Raw genomic sequence first — 19,926 nt, 5'->3', positions numbered from 1 at the left:
CAGTGGGGCTGATCTATTGGGAGCTCACCAAGGCCAGCTGGACTGTGACTGAAAAAGCATGGGATAAAACCGGACTCTCTGATCATGGCGAACAATGAGGGCTGATGAGAAGCCAAGGACAATGGCACGGGGTTTTGATCCTACTTCATGTTCTGGCTTGGTGGGAGCCTAGCCAGTTTGGATGTTCACCTTCCTAGACATGGACGGAGGGGGGAGGACCTTGGACTTTCCACAGGGCAGGGAACCCTGACTGCTCTTCGGACTGGAGATGGAGGGGGAGAGGAGAGGGGGGAGGGGTAGAAGGGTGGGAGGAGGGGGAGGGAAATGGGAGGCTGGGAGGATGCGGAAACTTTTTTTTCCTTTTCTCAATAAAAAAAAAGAATTAGAAAGAGCTTTCTTTGATGTTGGCTTCTTCACTTTTGAAACCGCTTCTAGCCTGCATACAGCTCTCAGAAGTGGGTTGTGTGTCTTTGGAGTTTTGGTTATTTCCGTTTTATTAAATCTGATCCATTTGATCAAGTAACAAAAATTACTTTTCATCTGTGACTGTTTTATAATAGTTAAGTTTCCTTGGATTTTTACTTTTGAATCTTAAGCTACTTTTTTTTTTCACTTTCCAGAAACATTTCTGCCTGTAGATATTCTTATCCTCACACATAAACAGACTAGGATACTACAGGGTAATGATACCTTGAATACTGCAAGAACGAAGTTCTTGGACTGTGGGGAACTAGCAAGCAAGGTAACTTGATCAATCTTCTGAACCATATAAGGCTTTCTGTTCTCAGGATGTGGGAGAAACTTCTCTAACTAACCAACATTGCACCTTCTTACTGACATCAGTGGCGGTGTGACAAAGTATTCTAAGCCGTTGGCTCTCACTATGGTGCTGACACATTTCCTTCAATAAGGAGAATGTTAAAGATGCAGGTTCTCAGGTCTACCTCTTACCCCCTGAAATCAGGCTGAGGTCCACTGATCTCTAATCTAACACTCTCCCAGAGCTGTGTACACGCAGAGGTAGGAGAGATCGCATCTTCCATGCAGAGGTGTCTGCCCTCACCCTGCAGACCTTATCTGCAGAGCAATCATCTTTTCACCCCAAGGCTACATCCCAGCTCTGCAGCTACACATCTGTGTGTTCTTCTTTAAAGACTAAATTCTTTATGTATGAGGTCTTCTCCAGGTTCCAATCATAAGAGTAAAACTGTTGACTTGTACTCCAGTATGTGGGTGTAATTTATTCTATAGCTTAAGAAAAGCAAACACAAAACTGTAGGGGCAAGTATTTCTGGAGCAGGAGACCTACTTCTAGAGAAGACTGTAAGGATCTAGAGTCAGACAGAAATACATTAAATTAAGAATAGATAGCACAGCAGACAAGTAAGTGCCTGTTGAAGAACCAGACAAACTGAGTTTGTTCTCTGAGACGCACATGGTGGGAAAAGAGAAAGTTGTCCTTGGGTACGCACACCCCTTAAAAAAGTATTAAAATATTTTTCTAGAATGCAATGAATAGATTGTTCTATTAAAACATCAGCGTGCTTGGCTGGAGGTGACGGTGGAATTGATGAGCGTTCTTTGGGAGGAGGGAATGCTGGGTCTTCAGCAGACTTCAGACATAGTCAGAGATGCTATAGTCTCAGACTGTCGTCTTCGACTCATGTCCATAGGTAAAAATTCTTCAAGGAAGATTGACTGAATTAAGGCTCAGATATGTTTCACTTTTGAAGTGAATGTTGCTTCTTAAAAATAGTATTTTAGTTACTTGGTTTCACACTTAACAAGTAATATCTTCCAGTAAAATTGGTGTTTAAAGGAGAAGAAAAATGCCATTGACATATGTAGCAAGTTGTCTGTAAGTGTCTCCGGTTTTCTGTTAGCTGTTTGGTTGCCCTTACACAGTCACTTTCTGTACAAACTGTGAAATCCAATTTACCTGGAAAACTTCACATCGACAATTATATTATTATATTTCACATCGACAATTATATTTCATCCTCTTGAGTAATACTTGAGGCAAACATTTTATTTTGCTGCTTTTCTTAATGGAAGAGAAATATTTCCTTTGATTTTCTTCTGATTCCCTTTCTGCATAGTGTTAAACACTACCGACATTTTCGGTTTTTTAGGAAAAAGCCAGCACTGATTGAGTTTCCCCCCTTATGAACACCTGATTTGCTAATAATTTTGTTTCCAAGTTTTATAATGTTTCTGCTTCTCCTATCTAATTGCACCGGGCAGTAACTACAGAGCAACGCTGGTGATCAGACACCTCTTTTTTCATTTGTTTTCCCGGAATTGGTTGACAAACTTCAAGGATTTGATTAATATACGCTGTGCCAGCTTTCACTGGAGATTGGGCCCAGTTCTAGTTTCCCATTCTGGGAAGCCATCCACGTCGCTCTTTGTGCAATCTCCATCTAAATCCAAAAACTCCCATCTTCATTTGTTTAGGCAGGAAGCTAAAGTCTCCATCCATTGCTTCAAGGCAGATGGGAAGTGTTTTAATCCAAAGGAGACAGTAGTTCCCAAGGGTAACAAAAGCCAAACAACCCAGAAGTTCCTTCCTGAGCCAAGTACCCTGTCATTCAACAGAGGAAAACTCGGCGAAATGGGGAGGAGTCTGTCACCTCCCCACCCCCATCCCACTTAGGTGCCACCCTCACAGATGAAATGTGAGCCTGGGTGGTCAAGGACGCCAGAGAAGCTGCTTTTTGCTTGCCAGAGCCAGTACCTTTGGGCGGGACAAAGCCTCTGCTGCAGCTCTGCCAGGCAAGGACCACTGGCGCCCAGCTCCCCGCAGCCAGCCGGCTTCTTCAGGGCTCTGGTTAGGGTCATGGCCAGGCCTGCTCTGGACCCTGCTCCCGGCAGCACAGCCCTGTCCACCTAACAACCCTGAATCCTCCTCATCGCTGCAGGGTTTCCTGGCCGTCCCTTTACTCCACCTTCTGCCAGGTCTACCCGTCTGTCCTACAGAGCAGCTTGGTGCCACCGGCTTGGATGGACGTGTTGAGGCTGCCCCGGCGTCCTGGGGTCTTGCTTCCGAAGTTGGTTCTGCTCTTTGTCTACGCAGGTCAGTGGTAGTGGGAACAGGGAGAGAGGGTGCTGGGGCTTGGGACCATAGCAGTAAAGTAAGAGTGAGATCCCCTAGGAGGCAACTCCAGCCGCCCTCATGCTGGAACCCCCTTCTCCCCTTTAACATTACTGTTTTGCTTGCTTTTCTGTTTGCTAAACAACTCAGAAACTCTCCTCTAAGGGGATTTAACCTGACTAGTATAAAAACACATCTTAAGTGAACCCTGGTAGAGGGCCTGCAGAGACTTTTTAAAATACTTGAAATTCAAAGGCAAAGTTATTAAAAGCAAACGCATTAGTGACTTTTGCATTTCATGTCAGGCTGCTCCTGTTCTGAATAATCCAGTTTTTCCTCTCAGATACTTTAGACACTTCCCGGTATTCTTTAGAAGATCCACAAGGACTTGAGTCTAGATTTGTGTCTGAGCAATCAGATGCTCTGAGCTATTTTGCCAGAGTTTCTTTCGTGTTTGGTGTGATTAGGCACCTGTTTGTGAAAAGCCCCTCATCTCCCTCCTTATAATTATTCTTAGTGGCAGTTGCTAATAATTAATGAAGCAGAGTGGTATTCTTGTTCTGATTGATGGGGAGCCTTATGTGGCCTTTCGCTGCTTACTCAAGTATAAAGCTAATTACAAGTACACTCCTTGCAACCACCTATTCAGAGTATAAACTTAAACATCTTGTGTTTCTAACTTTCTATGTCAATGAATCACAGGCTGACGATGAATCCGCAGAGCTGTTTATGTCTCCATACCTACCAAGACATTGCAACCAGAGCAATGTTCTTCAACCTTGTGAGTTGCAGCCAAAGAATTGAATTGCACCATTGCAGCAAAATAATCAAATTCTTCACCCCTACCCCACCCCACACTCACCCCAGTTCTGCCAGAAAGCAGTCCTTACTTGTAGAAAAAAATTAATCTATTAAGATGCAAACTAGGGCCTGGGGTTGAGTATAGGGCTTTGCAGGGCATTAACCAATTGTGGTGGCCCCTGTCAGATAACCCAGCTCTGGGGAGGTGGAGGCGTGGAGGCAGGAGAATCAGAAGTTCCAGGTCCTTATCAGCTACATGATTGGTTTGAGACCTCTCTCCCCGACCCTGGGGATATATGAGACTCTATTTCAAAAATAGGCAGATTTTGAACAGCAAATTACTGTCTAAAAGTTATCATATTAAAGATTCTATAGGGGGAAATGCTGACCTTCTAATATAAGGAAATACTACAAGTAGGAAGAGTGCCTCTTGATGAATATAGTTCCAATTCTAGTAATGGCAGTGTTCCTGCTGTTTAGATTGTATATAGCTTCCCCATTGGGAGGCACCAAGAATCAACTGCATTCCTGAATTTTACATCAGCATCTCTCCCCTAGCTTCTTGAAAGCAAGGATTAGAGTCTTCCCACCTCTTCAGCTTATCCAAGTAACACAAACACAAGAAAATAACAAGAAACAAATGGAGCTTTAATGACCTTGTTGCCTTGACTCAGTTACTTCATGGAGCTTCTGTGTTCTGAGTTGCTCCCCTGTGGCAGACTGAAAGGCTGGCTTCTTCTTTCCACAGCTGCTCTAGCCCTTCTTCAGTTCTGGGGACTACCCACGGCTCCTCCAGGGATCGGGGAACCAATGTCACTGGACCGCAGTTAGCTGGGTGGTTTCTGTCGGGAGTTTCCACGTTAAAATGCTCTCTCCTAAGTTCCTACCTAATAAGCTACAGAGTAGTTGCAAGCCAACACTAACCTATCCTGTTATCTCGTGTAAGGAATGCTGAATTGATGAGTTCTTTGGTGGAACCTGAACCTCAGAAGCCAGAGGCTGTCTTAAAGCCATATTCATTTGATACTAGCGCAAAGGCCATGCTCTGAGTTTTCGGAGAGGGTTAGGTGAGCTCCTAGGTCAGTTTAACGTGGGAAAGCGTGTATCACAGAACAGGTACAGTCTTGTACTAGCACTATCAAAGAAGGAGGCCATATTGCTATTTCAAAGGAATAAGCCCCTTCTTCTAATGCTTATTTTATTCAGCAAAATAGCCTCACTCACAGGCAAGGCTAAGGGCTCAGTCAATGTGCCTTAGGAAAGGCTACATAATAAAATGTGAAATCCGAACAATGGATAGCTCAGTTAGGTTGGAATTAAGAGATGCAACTGGACACATGTGGTTAGATGCCTGAATATTCAATAAGTGATTTGCTAGTTTCACAAGACACACGCATACACATATGCACACACAAAACCTAAGTGGATACTTTGACTATGGCCTAGTTACATTGCACAAAGCAAGCATAATACATTAATGGTCTATTGGTTAAGCAAATGAGAGTAAATTCTTCTATGTTTAACACATTGTGCTTTTTCATGGAGGAGCTTTTGGAAAGAGATCCTGATGAAGTGTTTATGTTATTGTCCAACCCCCACTGCAGGTTACAAAGACAGGATTCTATCAAGGTTTTACCTTCCGGGCCTCAGCCTGTGCTTTCTGCCCCTCCTTTTCCTTCCTGTCTTTAGTCTCAGCAGAAGCCATTTCTAAGCAAAGACTTCTAGCCAGATAGCGCTATCCTGTACTACCTATTCCTGAAGGTGGGGTGGGCAATTATTCTGAGGGAGCTTTCCAGATCACACCTTGAATTAAAAAATGTTTGAAGACAGTTTGAACAGTTTCAGGGATATTTGGATATTAGGAATGATGTTGTTTTGTCTTCAGAGGGCAACTGGACTGCTCCCTTACTTCACAAAGGAGAGGGAGACAGCCTTGTGTAGTCCAAACTATAATCTTCATCATATTATTCTCAGAATATAAGAAAAAAGTAACTATGATAAATACAATAAGCTTTGAAGTCTGATTGAAGCCTCCGTTAGGAAGGGCTATGATTGTTAGTCCATTCATCAAGCTACTAAATTTACCCTTTTTCCATAGTTTAATTCTGGGAAGTAGACAAGAGTACTAAAAAATTCCATAAAAATACTGAACAGTGTGTGACATGACATGGATGTTTGCTGCAGGAATTATCCAGTTTCTTGGCCAGAAAATCTGGGGCTTGGCTTCCTGTAAAATTGGCTCACTGTATTTTGATAACACTGTGTCCTTATAGCAGCAGTACCTAGTGCAATGGGGGGGGGGCAGTTGAATCGTTTAATTCCCGGGCAGCTTAATTGTAAATCACTGCCCCCAACACCATGAATTCATGATTTGAGTAGTTTTAAAAAACAAAAACAGTGGCACATCTCCTCTAAACTCTGAAGGTAGCTGGCTTGGCTAAATACTTGAATCACTTCAACAACAACAAAAAAAATTGAGCAGAGAAATTCAGTAACAACACTGTAGAATAGGAAGGCTAAAAAATTATGATGTTCTAGATGGGAGAGGTGGCATATACTTCGAATCTAATCTCAGTGTTCAGAAGGTAAAGCCAAGACATCTGGAGGTAAATGTCATCTCCAGCATTCATGTAGCCAGTCAAGCCTGGACTACATTACCAAGGTATATCTAAAAAACAAGCCAAAGAAAATTTAAAAACTCATGGCAGAAGCTCCTCTCTCGGAGCTATATGATTTATTATGTTTCTTGTGTGGATTTAAGTAGAATAGCAAAAATAATTTCCCTCTCCAGTCAAGTGGAAACCTTTAAAGTTCATTTTGTTGATCTGTGATATAGAAATAAAATGAATAAGAAGAAAATATGACCTTTCTCACTTGCTCCACAAAACCCACATTAATTAACAAAGTCAGACAGGATGTACTCCATTTGAATCACATCTTAGGAAAACCTAACATAAAAACTTACAAAAGTTTCCTTTGTGAGAGACAGCCAAAAACTTCATTTAATTTATCCTGTACAATTGATATTGCCTTCAGTAGCTCTGTTGAAAATGGCTTATTTTGAAATTCTTGAGCATAGACTGTAAACTGTGGAACTATAGTGTTTTTTAAATGTGTACCTGAAACCCAGCCACCATAATTTATCCTGTTTGTTAAGGCTAAATGGTAGCTCTATACTGAAAAGTAAATCATTTAGGTGGAACAGAAACCTGCTGATGATAAGTTAAATATTTTCGTATAAATTTTCTTGTTGAAAAGTACTTAAGGAAAAAGCAATGTTTTAATCAGAAATTTCCTGCTTAACGTTATACTGTTTTATAGCTTATTGATTCTTCAATATGGCATTAAGTAAACTGTCAATTTACAAGTTATTTATATGAACATCTTCGGTACCTCAACTCATTCTCTTCCAAGTCTAATGGACCAACAGCATGCATACTAAACTATGTAATTGTATGTATAGGAACTTTAATTGTGGAGGTGAAAAATAACAACATAAAAGGAAGCACATTAATAAATTACTATGGAAAATGTACATATTAGTTTTCAATGGTTACTATTGGTATTACCTATGCCAATAATAATTTCTATTAATTGAAGTTAATAGAGAATCAGCACTCTAAAGTCATGAAACTGTGTTCTTTAGAAACTATGATAAGAACTCTATTGGCAACTTTATTGACTGGTGAGTTGATGCATTCCTTTCATCTTAATCTTGTTCACCCAAAGTCAGCTACAGTTGCAGTGTTCAGAGCAAGGACCTGGGAGGAAGGCTTATTTCTACAAGCTAAGTCTACTGGGGAGAAAAGCTAACTGCGACCTTTGGGAACATTTTGGAATTTCGAGTGTGAAAATGAACATCTATGTGCTAAAAACTGGTTGACTGACTCAGACACGAACAGAATCATTTTTCTTTAAGCTGTGACTTCACAACTCAACTGCTCTCCTTTTTCCTTTGTAGAGGATTGCCTTGCTCAGTGTGGCAAAGACTGCAGGTCTTACTGCTGCGATGGAAGTACCCCCTACTGTTGCTCCTACTATGCCTACATTGGGAACATTCTCTCGTGAGTAGCGCTCCAACTGGACAATGTTCTTCTTCCTTTGGTCAAGTTACTCGTTCAAGTAACACTAAGTGACAGGTGCAGACAGGAGAGTGAAGGTTGGTGCAGAAGATGGTGTCTCACACCTGTAATTCCAACATTGGGGAGCTAACCCAGAAGAACTGCCACGGGTTTGAAGCCAGCCTGCATAACATAGTTCCAGTCCAGTCTCGGCTTCGGTGTGTGATTTCATCACACACACACACACACACACACACACACACACACACACTTGTTATTGATTTAAAATCTTTACTAGAAGTTGAAACATGTGTTAATAACTTGTGTATACTCTTAGGTGACAGATGTGTAAATTAATAAAAAAAATCTTCTATTAGAAGGGAGTTTTAAAATGATCCTTTCACTGTTTCTCATGCTATTATAGTAATGAGCTAAGTAGTCTTATTATTGATAATGCTTTCATGATATGGTTTTGTCTCCTGTGTTGAAGGATGTATAAACTAACATTTGTTGTTTAATAATGGTCAACTTCTTTTACCAACCACGCCCTAATTGTCTAATACATCCACTAGTTAAGGAAAAGGAGAGGTTGTGAATAAATGAAACAATAGTAATAGGAAAACTTAGTTATTTCCATAATGTAAAAAGGACAACTCAGAGGAACAAATTTAGAACCTAAATGAAGGCAGGCATGAGTAATATATAATCATACCTCACACACATGAAAAGTACAGATGCTGAGTAGCTTCCTGTATTGGATTCAAAATATATTTTAGTGCCGCTACTGAGCAGAAGACAATGAAGGAAAAGCCTGCCTTTGGATTGAAAGGCTAGGAAATTATTTCATGAGTGTGAGCTTGCCATTCCTCTGCCCATAAAGTTGGTGGTGAAAAATAAAGAGTTGGCAACAGAGCCCTACCTGCAGTGAGACTCTCCTCTGGTTGGCTGTCAGCTATGAGCAGGTCCAGGTTCTCTCCTCTGCTGCTCTTCTTTTCCACGTGCACATGGAAGGATTGGGAGGAACTCTTCCATTCCCAAGTAGTTCAGCTTAGCTTCTGTCTTCCGAAGGCTCAAGAGGAAGCAGGAAGCATTAGGCTAGGTTCAGCAGGTCCAGCTTCTTGGGGAACATGCCCACTGAGATGATAGCAACAAAATCCTCTGTTTCTCAAAAGGGAAACCTGACACAGACACACTCTAGAATTCATGCTGGACCTGATATTAGAGATCTGTTTGACTATAGACCTCACTCCCCAAAAATCTGGTTTGGGGTATTATTAAAGACTGTTAGCTATGGAAGAAATCTAGGATGAAATTTTAAAAATGAAATATTTATTAATTTTCAGTACAAATCAAATATTCAATAAAATATAAACCAAGTCAAATTTCTGAATTTTTCCTTATGGAAGATTCATTGGGAAAGCAATTAACTGTCAATCAATAATTTTTTTCCAGAAATGGGGTAACTCAAACGTAAGTTGGTAACAATTTTTATGATTATAGATCTCGTCACAGAATATAAGATAATGTAAAGCTTCTGATTAATAAATTATGTGTATTATAATGAATGATTTCTGAATGCCATGAAGATATGTGAATGGAAACAGAGACGGCAGGAGTGAGCAAGTCTGAGATTCTTCTGTTCAGTGGCCCGAGGCCTTTATCTGTGCGCTCACTACTTTCTGATACACATTGTACCCAGTGTCCTAACTCTCCACTCCCTCTTAGACAGAAATAAATACCGTGGACTCAACGATTAGCCAAAATAGCTTAACATTTTTTAATTTAAAGATATGCTTTCTTTGGCTTAGATTTCAAAAGATGCAATTTACACCTCTTTCTGATCAACACATTTATCTGGGTTATTAGAACCATGAGCTTGTTCCACACAGAGAGGACAAAGAATTGTGTTTTAGAAGGGAAAAGTAAACACAGATGGCATTATATTTCAGGCAGTTAAAACTGAACTTTCTGTCAAAAATAGAAACTTCTTAGTAAATCTCTTGCTAAACAATACTTTGGGGGGGGGGAACCTTTAAAGTGTTTTTCCCAGTAGAAGAAGGAGGATACATTTTCAGGATTTCCAGTCATTGTTTTACATTTGAAAAGAGTTCTCAACTCCACCCAAGCTTTCTTCTGTTATTTTGTAGTGGAGGAATGGGAGGGGGGAGTCAATTCTAAGAATGCTCACAAGAGTTCTTTCATGCACAGATTTCCCAATATTTCTGGTTTGGAATTCAAAAACTACACTTCCTCTCTTTTAAGCATCTGGGTACATTTGGTTAAATAATTTGGACCGTCTTAACAGAAAGTTAAACTTTATGTTAGCAGAAAAGTAGGAAAGAAGAAAACAATTGAGATAATAGAATATATCTTGAATACTTTTATAAATTGATTCTGCCTCATGGTTTATTTTCAAAATAAAGATGTTGGCTTAGTTTTAAATGAACTTTAAAAGCAATGAGGAAGAACTTGGAAGTTAACTTAGGGCATTCTGTAATGTCTATAAACAGGTTAAGGGAGCTCTGTGGGGCCTTCTTCCTGGGGCTCCCTCTGCCACTGCAGCATCACAGGTGAGGGGAGAGAAACTCATTCCTTTTTTCAAAAACTTGTGCTGTGTGTGAGAGAGAGAGAAGGGGGGGGGCGAGAGAGAGAGTATGTAGTGAGATGTTTAGAGAAACCTTCACAAATAGGAGTTGATAAGAGATTTGAAGGAAGGGTAGCATGTTTACACAATGGACAGTGGAGGAAGGGAAATGCCTTCCAGACACAGAGACTCCTCACATACAGCCAAAGATAGAAGCAAGGAAATGATCTCTTGTTCAAAGTTGCTGGGGCAGGGGCTGGGGGGTGGGTGAGAGTTTATCTTGGATTCAAAGCTAGAAAAATGTGGGTCCAATAAAAGATGAATTCTTATTAATAGACTCCTATTGGCTATGTCTCCTCAAATTAAGATGAAATAATTCCATATTCCACAGTAAAAGTATACATCTGACTTTATGTAGTGTGGACAGAGTCTTAGATAGCACTAAGAATGCAAAGAGCAAGATAATCTCCATCATCCCTAAATGAAGATAAATATAAGAGTACTCCATTGATGAAAGATCAGAATGTATACTTTGAGGCTGGGCAGTATGTGGGACACTTTGGATAAACTACATGATAATTTTTCTATATTTAAGATATTTCTGATAATATAAGCAACCACTTGAAGTTTAAAAGGCTCTCTATGCTTTAAAAATACTGAAAATTTGGTTTAATTTGAGAAATAAGGAGTTTCCCATCAGATTTATTCACACAAATTATTCAGCAGCTCTCCTACAGAGAAGGCGGGGCAGACACCATGATGGATAGGCAAAGAGGTGAAGAGGTGAGAGCACTCAGGCTGCTGATCAAACCCAGCTGGCATTCCCTAGAAGTGAGTCCAGGGCAAAGCTGTGGTTTGTAGAGTGGCAGAATCTAAGAGAACACGGGAGGGGCGAGAACACAGTCACTATTTACTGTGATCCACGGTAGCAAACTAAAAATTTGTTACTGAAAATAACCACACCCTGCCATGCCAGAAAATTATTGTACAATCTTAAATGTGTACAATCTTAAATGTGAGCCAGACTGTTGGGAGGCAGTGTGAGCCAACCATCAGATGTAGGACTTAAATCTCTAACTCAAAAATAGGAATTTGCTTTGTCAGTCTGCAACTGTAAGACCAGTCCCAAACACATCATCTAATAGCAATAATAATAATAATAATAATAATAATAATAATAACAATAACAATAATTTCTCACAGAAAGAACTAATAATGGAGATCCTGGTAGGATTCGGTTTCTTTTCTTCTCAATGAGATGTGAAATATGTATTACCCACAGTTTTACAAAGACAGCCAATAAATGCCACGACTGTGGTTTTAGAGCCATGCTATGCATGAGCGCAAGAGGAAGTTAACAGATAAAGGTTTTACATTTTCAAATGGCATTTGTGGTCCTGCGATCACTAAGTAGTTGAGGGTGTTAATTAAACTCAGGAGACTTGTGCATCTGTTAAGAACAGATGAAAAAATGAAATAAAATGATCTTAGTTTCAGAAATGAGAAAAATAACTCTGAAAAGCACTGAGCAAATCAAAGTTTCTGAGAGTTCTAGTTTGTTTTCTGTTACTGTGATTAACCTCAGAATCAAAGCACAATTGCGGAGGAAAGGGTTGATTTGGCTTACACAGTCTGTCATAGAGGGAAGTGAAGACAGGAATCTGGAGGCAGGTAGTGCAACAGAGACTGTAAATGAATGGCTTTGCTGCCCGTCGCTTGTTCAGCTTGCCCTTTATACAACCCCACAACACCAGTCCAGAAGTGGCACCATTCCCAGTGGGCTTGACCTTCCCACATCAAGCACTGATCTATAAAATGCCCTACAGTGGTGCCTATGGCATCACTCTGTTGGGGGCAATTCTTCAGTTAAAGCTCCCTTTTTCTAGGTGACGCTACTTTTTGTTGAGTTGATAAAAAAAAATACTAATGAAGACAGTGAAAGTCTTCATTTTTGTTTTAATAATAACACCATGGTGAACAACAACAACAAAAGATAATGTTAAAATAAGATGAACCTGATTGAAAATATAACAATATAAAAAAAGGTAGATTTCTTCCAGAGAACATGATCATATGTTTGGGATTATTTTATTAACAGGAAATGTGAATGCGTTAATAAATGAAACTTTTCAGTCAAATTTATTATTTACTCAAGTTGCCTTTGTATATGAAATCCACTTATCATAAACATAATTTACTTTAAGAAAAAATAAGTGGGGTTTCAAGGACACAGTGCCAATAAATTATTTCTACAAATGCACTCCCAGCTACCAGTGACCTGCACTATGCTCTGGGATGAAGGTCTGGCAGAACCAAAGAAAAGCAGGCTTCACTTTGACTTGAGGGTGCCCTGAAGGCTTCTTGAAGAGGAGTTATTGTGAAATAAACCTCAAGAGTTGGGAGTGTTGCCCAGCTGCCTGAGAGCTTGACTAACATGGACAAGAGCCTCACTTGGATCTCCAATCCTGCCCAAACCAAGTGTGGTGGTACATTCCTGTCGGGCCGGCTTTGGAAGGTGGAGGCAGAGTGGTCACGAGTTCAAAGTCACCTTCAGCTATGAGCAGTTGAGAGCCACCCTACCTTCAGGACACTCTGTCATAAATAAAGAAATCTCAAAACTGAAAGGAACTCATAAAAATATATTCCACATTGTTAAAATATACATAAAACTAAGGACAGAAGGGGAATTTTGATTGATAGATTATCTTCATAATGTCAAATTACTTTGCCATGATACCCATAATTAATGGTATGAAATTGATGCCTCCCTTTAAAGCCAACAATAGACAAGCCTGTCGGTTACTGTGGCCACTTGACATTATACCAGAAATCTTAATCTGTATGACCCACAGATGCTATAAAAAAGATAAAATGATTGGAAAGACAAAAAACTGTCGCCATTTTTAAACAATGTGACTGTCACTATGAAGACTGTTTAAACAAACAAGAAAATTTCACAATCTGTGCACCGAAGTCAGTGGACCGCTAAACGCCAGGAACACATATTAGGAATCATAATGTGTATATAAGCAAATACCCCAGACTGCCCTGGGACCATAAGAGCGAAGAGTTAAAACTCAGCAGCAGAGTACTTGCCTTGCACGCAGAATGTCCTGCCTTCCATCCCATCATTCCTGCTACAACACTCCCCCTCTCCCCCGCACACAACAGACTCGAAGTAAATAGCAAGCAACTCTATATATGCATGACATTTCCTGAGCAACACAAACACATAAAAGATCAATATTATTATTTATTTTTGTGTCACTGTGGCCAAAACACCTGATTGCATGGCTATCCTACTTAAACAGAATCTCTGGATTAGGAGAGTGTGTGTGGCAAGAGATCTTCACTGTTCGTTGGCAGGAAGCAGAGGAGACAGAAGGGAGTCAAGGATAACACACCTTCAAAAACCTGTTTCTAGTGGTCACCTTCCACCAGCTAGGTCCCTCCTCAAATTCCTAGAATTTGCCAAAGCAGCCCACCAGCTAGGTACCAAGGCTCTAATGCATGTGCCTATAAGGACATTTCTTATTCAGACCACATCAGGGTGAGTGGGGAAGAGAGGCAGCATTCTTCTGTGGGTAGAATATTGTAGTGATGTCAATAATACTCAACTCGACCTGTTCTTCCAGGGCTTTCTCTCAATTCCCCGTCATTTCAGGGAAAATCCTCAGAACTGCTTTTTATTGAGTTTGGGAAATTGGCTCTCAGGTTTGTGTGTGATAAAGATCTTAGAAAACTGGAAATGGTTGTCATAAAAGCAAGACAAACAGACATTCCCTCTAGACATGAGAGATAGGAACATTTATCATCCCCCTATAATACTGGTTACTCAGGCGCTCAAGGCAGAATGACCATAAGGCCAAGGATAGCCAGGGGAGCATAGTGAGATCCTGTCTCTAGAGGAAAATAGTGCCTGTGAGATATCTCAGTGGCTGGCAACCTGAGTTTGAGCCCCACAACCCATGGTGGAAAGAGAAAATTAACTCCTTAGAGTTGTCCTTTGATCTCCATACATGCTACATAGCACACACATGGCTACCATCTCTCTGTCTCTCTCCCTCTCCCTCCCTTCCTCTCTCTCTCTCTCTCTCTCTCTCTCTCTCTCTCTCTCTCTCTCTCCCTCTCTCTCTCTCTCTCTCTCTCTCTCCCTCTCTCTCTCTCTCTCTCTCTCTCACACACACACACACACACACAAATAATAACAGTAAAAAATAATAGTAATGATAACAATAAATTAAAAAATAAAATATGCTTATTAAAAATAAATGGAGTGTTATTAGTGATGGAAAAATCAAAAGAATGAAGGGCTTGGAAGTTTGCTGGTCTCAGTTTAATAAACTGGAGAAGCATCACTGACAACAGCAGGGAAGAGGGAGGCTGCAGAGCAACTGGCCCCAAGAACAAACATCAGAGAGGAGGAGCGCATCGCTATCTACCCAATCAGCTGCTCTTCCCAGGCTAGGACACAAATGCAGGCATTTACAGGCCTTTCAAATGGGCAGAGAGCAACTTCATAACCTATGTTTTCAAACACTGTAAGGAAAGGTAGGCGTGTTTTCCCTAGGAAGAAATGAAAAATTTGAGAGTATGATGTGTTGAATGTGATTTAAATGGCCCAGAATGTATGCATCTACAAAGATGTGTAATACTCATGTGTGTATGTGTCCTATAAGTTAAAAATAGACTTAATTTATTGTTTAAAAATCATAGGAATTTAATATAAACAGCACTTGGAGTTTCTGATTTTGCTCTTAAGCTTGCAATGAGCAGAACCTCACTACCTCATAATGGTGACAGCGGCAGCAAGCACAGCTCCTGGTCAGGCCACCATCACAGAAGAAGCACCTGGTGCTGGACAAGGCACTGTTGCAGCACTTCCTGGATCTTTAATGTTAGCCATTTCCATTACTGTAGCAAAACCCTGGATACATCCCACACAGTAAGAGAAAAGGCTTACCGTGATCTAGACTTTCAGAGGTTCCCATTCCAAAGTTACTTTCTCTGCTTGCTTTGAGCCCAAGGCAGCACTGTACATTACTAGAGTGTGTAGGCAAGAGGCCTGTTGTCTCATGGTACCTAGGAAGGAAAGAGAGCGTTCTGGGTCTCAGTATTGCTGCCAAGGGCACACGCCCAACTTTCATTTATTGAATCCTACCTCTGAAATCTCACATGTCCAATTGCATCCAACAGATGAACATACTTTTAACACATACTTTTAACTTTGGGGATATTCCACATCCGAAATGTAGTATTGTGCTTTCATATCCCATCATGTCTTCAAAGTAACCATCTGTGTGTGTGTGTGTGTGTGTGTTTTAAGGGAGTAGGACTTTGTCTAAGATAATTTTAGCTAACTCTAGGTTAACGTAAGTCTTCAGGGCTGACTTAAGATCAGCTCAGCTGAACTTGACTGTTCTATAGGATATAGGCATTCAACTTTCCATTGCTGTGACGGAGCTCCTGAAGATATGAAAGTCACAAGATGGGGCGAATGAAAAGGATCCATCACTATCATTAGGAGGACCTCAACAGTGTACTTGGGGAGGTTCCCTTTCTTGATCTCAATATCCAGATTAAAAGTTATCTTCTGCTACTTCTCTACCCTAATATCCTATGCTACTCTAACACTGTTCTTTGTCTACCCTATTATCCATCAGTTCCTAAGGTCACTTGTTTGCCCTTCTATCCCCCGGGCCTGCTAGGGTAAGACGTCAGTCTGCCCACCCACCATCAAAGCTCTCGGCTCTAGGGGACCGATAACATCACCTTTTAATGCGAGTCAATCCTCCACTGAAGCACGACACCTTGAGAGTTTGTGGGCACTGAATTATTAATATGCCTCATCTGGATAAATATTTATTTAGAAAACTCAAATCATAATTTAAATATGTTATTGGCTTTTGAGACTATCTTTCCATGGAATATAGATTAGGTACCATCACAGCAAAGGGAATGAGAGTCACTCATCACTCCCTAATCACACTGTTTATGATAAATTAGAATTAGATGAGAGGAACCGGAGTTGAAATGCTGATTTGATTATAATGATTTAACGTCTGTATTTCCTGGTGAGTGTGCTCTGTCAATGAGGCAGAGGGATCCACCAGCCGTAGTCTGTAATGGCAAGGGGCTCCTATGTGTCTTTATTCCCTTCCATAATTTGGGGAGATAAAATGTTTTATTGAGAAAGGAAAAATTACACACACTGAGTGATTTTCTTTGCTTCATTGTATCTGAAGAATTCCGGCAGGCAGCTGTAGCCCAGAACAGCATCTCCCAGCAGTTTCTCAACTCCTGAATGTTAGGAAGAACACAATTCATAACTAATGAAAATTTCAGCAGGCAAGGATAACCTCATAAAGTCTAATAGGATTCCACCTTGAAGTACGGCAGGTAGAAGTCTGGGCTATTTAACCCATGGAATCTCTGCAACTCTAGACAAACAGAATTTGTGCTTTCTATATGATTGGAATGGAAAGGGGCAGAAAGAAGTAGACCTTGACTGCAACAAGAGGAATCCTTGTGCTTGTACACATCCCACAAAACTACAGAAAACATCACAAATTACTTCAACCATATTTCTGTACACATTTGCACTGGCAAGAGGTCAGCAGAACAGTATCTCTCTATGTTACATTTTGCAAAAACAATAACTACCTGGGGGTTGCAGAGCACCAATTCTAAAATGGTAAAATGCATTCTTCCTCTACAGACGTCAGGAATAGCACAAGATCAGCCTCCAAGATATTATACACAAAAAATTCTAGTTCTCATACATTTTTATTTTTCTAAGTTTATTCTTGATGAAAATGTATTAATTGCACAAGTTTGTAGAATCCAGTGATGGACAAAGGCAGAAGACACACAGTGGTCAGACCTAGCTTACCTTTACCCATCCACCTCCCACTTCCCAACCTAGATAATTACTCCTCTATACAAAAAAAAAAAAAAAAGGTAATTTTTTTTTTTAGAGCTTCTACATACAAATGTCATGTTTTTGTTTCTGGCTTAATTTGCTTAATGACCCCAAGTTCTAGCTATTTTTCTACATATGACAGCATTCTATTCTTTTCTGTTGCTAAACAGTGAATATCATTATTCATTCCTCATCCGTCCATCCACCCATCCATTGATTGATAGGAAACTAGACTGATTTCACATCTTAGCCATAGCTAATGATTAGAACTAATTTAAGCACATGCTTTATATTTAAACTCGCTAAGTTTTTATCTCGAAGAAAAATATCCATTCTTACACTAACTAGAGAGTACTCACCATTTGCAAGTGAACTGAACAGCAAACATTTTTGGAGGGTGCTTGTACTTCATAATAGCTGCAATGAAGTGAAGTTTAGAAGAAAGATCATGAATGTCTGACTTCAAAAAAAATGTCTTTGGAATTTTCTTAGTTTTCATAACCTCATTGATCATCCTTTGAAAATGGTTAAAAGGTTGAATAATGGGAATAATTTGCCTTTTTTTGTCATAACGGTGCTGGACTTTATTTATATATGAAAACAATCAGGAAAAATTTGTGCATTTTTTTTGTTAGTAAACTTTTCAGGCTTTGTAAATATCTGGACTAAGAGAGAAAAGAAAACAAGTACAAACCAAAATGACTTCACTGAGGTCATTCAGAATTCTGGAGGCTGTGCAGGCTGCCACTCCTGGTAAGGGCTTTCCGTGGCCCTCTGGACTACCAAGATCTGCTACAGCCTCCTCCTGACACTGGAGCATTTCAGCCCCAGAGAGCACCCTTGGCCTTCATGGGAAGCAATCCTCCCTTTCCATCAAATGTGGTTATAATCTGCTGACTGGAAGGCAGCTCAGTAAGTGCTGCATCCTTCAGGTCAGTGAAAGTCACACATCCAAAGTCTACATGCCTGCCGTGTTACCATAGGCTGACCAGGGAGTTAGAACACAGAATCAGAAGCAGGAAGAAGTCTAAATAAAGATACATAACTCTTATTTATGAAAAAGAAATAGCCAAAGCCAAGAGGTAAAGATTTCCTTCACAAATAGATTTGCTATAGAAATCTAATTAATTTCCTTTTCGAAATTTAATTCACAAGTGCTCTGGCATCTGTTTTGAACAATTCTGGCTCTTCTCTATTGGGACATGAATGATTAGTGCACGCAACAGCATTCTGGCGGCTGTGCATTTTTGCAGTAAGATCATGTTGATCTATAGATGCAAGTGTGCCTTTGCATGTAGCAGTTTAGAATTGTCTGCATTAGGCTTTTCAAAGATTGCACTAATTAGCAGTTCTCTCAGTAGAAGTCAGTGCTTATAAAACTTACAGGTGTGTTAAGAACAACGACTTCCTTTGAAGATGTTATATATATATATTCTATGATCACAGCAGTCCCCAGACGGAAACCATTTCCAGTGGTAGTAAATAAGAGCCAGATTGTACGCCAAATCAAAGCTATTGATTATTCCAAGGACTGAGATTTATCGAGACTAAAACAATTTTTTTCATTCATCTTGTTGGCTTTATAATGACTTTGTACAGTCAACATATTACAAGTCATAAAGTATGTGCCATGTTTATGGTAACTTTTTCCTCTCTTTCTTTTCTTTTCTTTTTCCTTTTTCTTTCTTTCCTTTTTTTGTCTCCTTACTTTCCACTGTAAACCTTAGTTCTGATTCTGGGCAAGATGGAGGAAAACATACTCTGCCCCATGTCGACACCAAAACCATCTCTCCACCCTGGACAAGGTATGTGCAGCAGCTACTTCAGGGCTATGGATCCTTGGCAAATTCAAGCCAAATCCAAAGTTCTTTGTAACTCGCTATGCCTTTTCCAGGTTTCTTCTTCTATTTAATCCACTATGGACCAAACATAGCCCTGACAAGTAAGTGGACCTCAGTACCGTACAGAACTGCAGGAGGAGCTCTCTCCATCTCTAGCTGAGCAAGCAAAGTCTCTTTGAATTCAGGTCCTGGGGGACATTCTGGAATGTTCTTCTTCTCTCTAATCCCTTGTACCCAAGACCCTGGGTTATCCTTGAAACACTGAAGCAGCAGCAGGTACACGAACAACAATAAAATCCAGCAGGATTCAAAACTAAGACAATTGTAATGTAGACCTGACTTTCTGGCCAGAATGATACCGGAGGAGAAGAGTAGGATGCATATCCAGTCTTTAAAGAGTAAGTCTCAATCTCTTCCCAAGTAATGGTCCCTCTCCCTTTCTCCCCCCCCTCCTTTTCCTCCTACATATGAGCCCATTGTGGATATATTGAAGGAGTTGGGTAAATAAAGCACATTTTTTTGGCAAGAGATCCAAAAGGGGTTATCTCAAGGAAGCAGAAAATACTATGAAGATCATGACAATGGAGAAACTAAAAGAGGGGTTCCTATAATTATATATGAAC

At 40.2% G+C, this 19,926-nt stretch overlaps 1 protein-coding gene across 3 annotated transcripts in view; it reads left to right on the top strand.

Annotated features, from left to right (window-relative positions):
• Positions 1-2,669: 2,669 nt before the first annotated feature.
• Positions 2,670-19,926, top strand: part of Cyyr1 (cysteine and tyrosine rich 1) — a 97,308-nt gene continuing 80,051 nt past the window's right edge. For 2 of the 3 annotated variants that reach the window (XR_007591078.1, XM_050138556.1), the window contains exons 1-3: positions 2,670-3,076; positions 7,857-7,959; positions 19,190-19,267. Coding sequence is in view for 2 of the 3 variants with exons in the window: in XM_050138556.1 (XP_049994513.1) it covers positions 3,004-3,076; positions 7,857-7,959; positions 19,190-19,267 (254 nt within the window). In the remaining variant the exon portion in view is untranslated. The remainder of the gene's footprint in view (positions 3,077-7,856; positions 7,960-19,189; positions 19,268-19,926) is intronic. The other variant, XM_050138557.1, reaches the window with a different exon arrangement.

The sequence above is a fragment of the Alexandromys fortis genome, unplaced genomic scaffold, assembly GCF_014885135.2.
Source record: "Alexandromys fortis isolate MF-2015 unplaced genomic scaffold, M_Fortis_MF-2015_v1.1 scaffold_11, whole genome shotgun sequence".
NCBI classification, from domain to species: domain Eukaryota; kingdom Metazoa; phylum Chordata; class Mammalia; order Rodentia; family Cricetidae; genus Alexandromys; species Alexandromys fortis.
The sequence above is the reverse complement of the archived record's forward strand: the minus strand, read 5'-3'. Positions and strand labels throughout refer to the sequence as shown.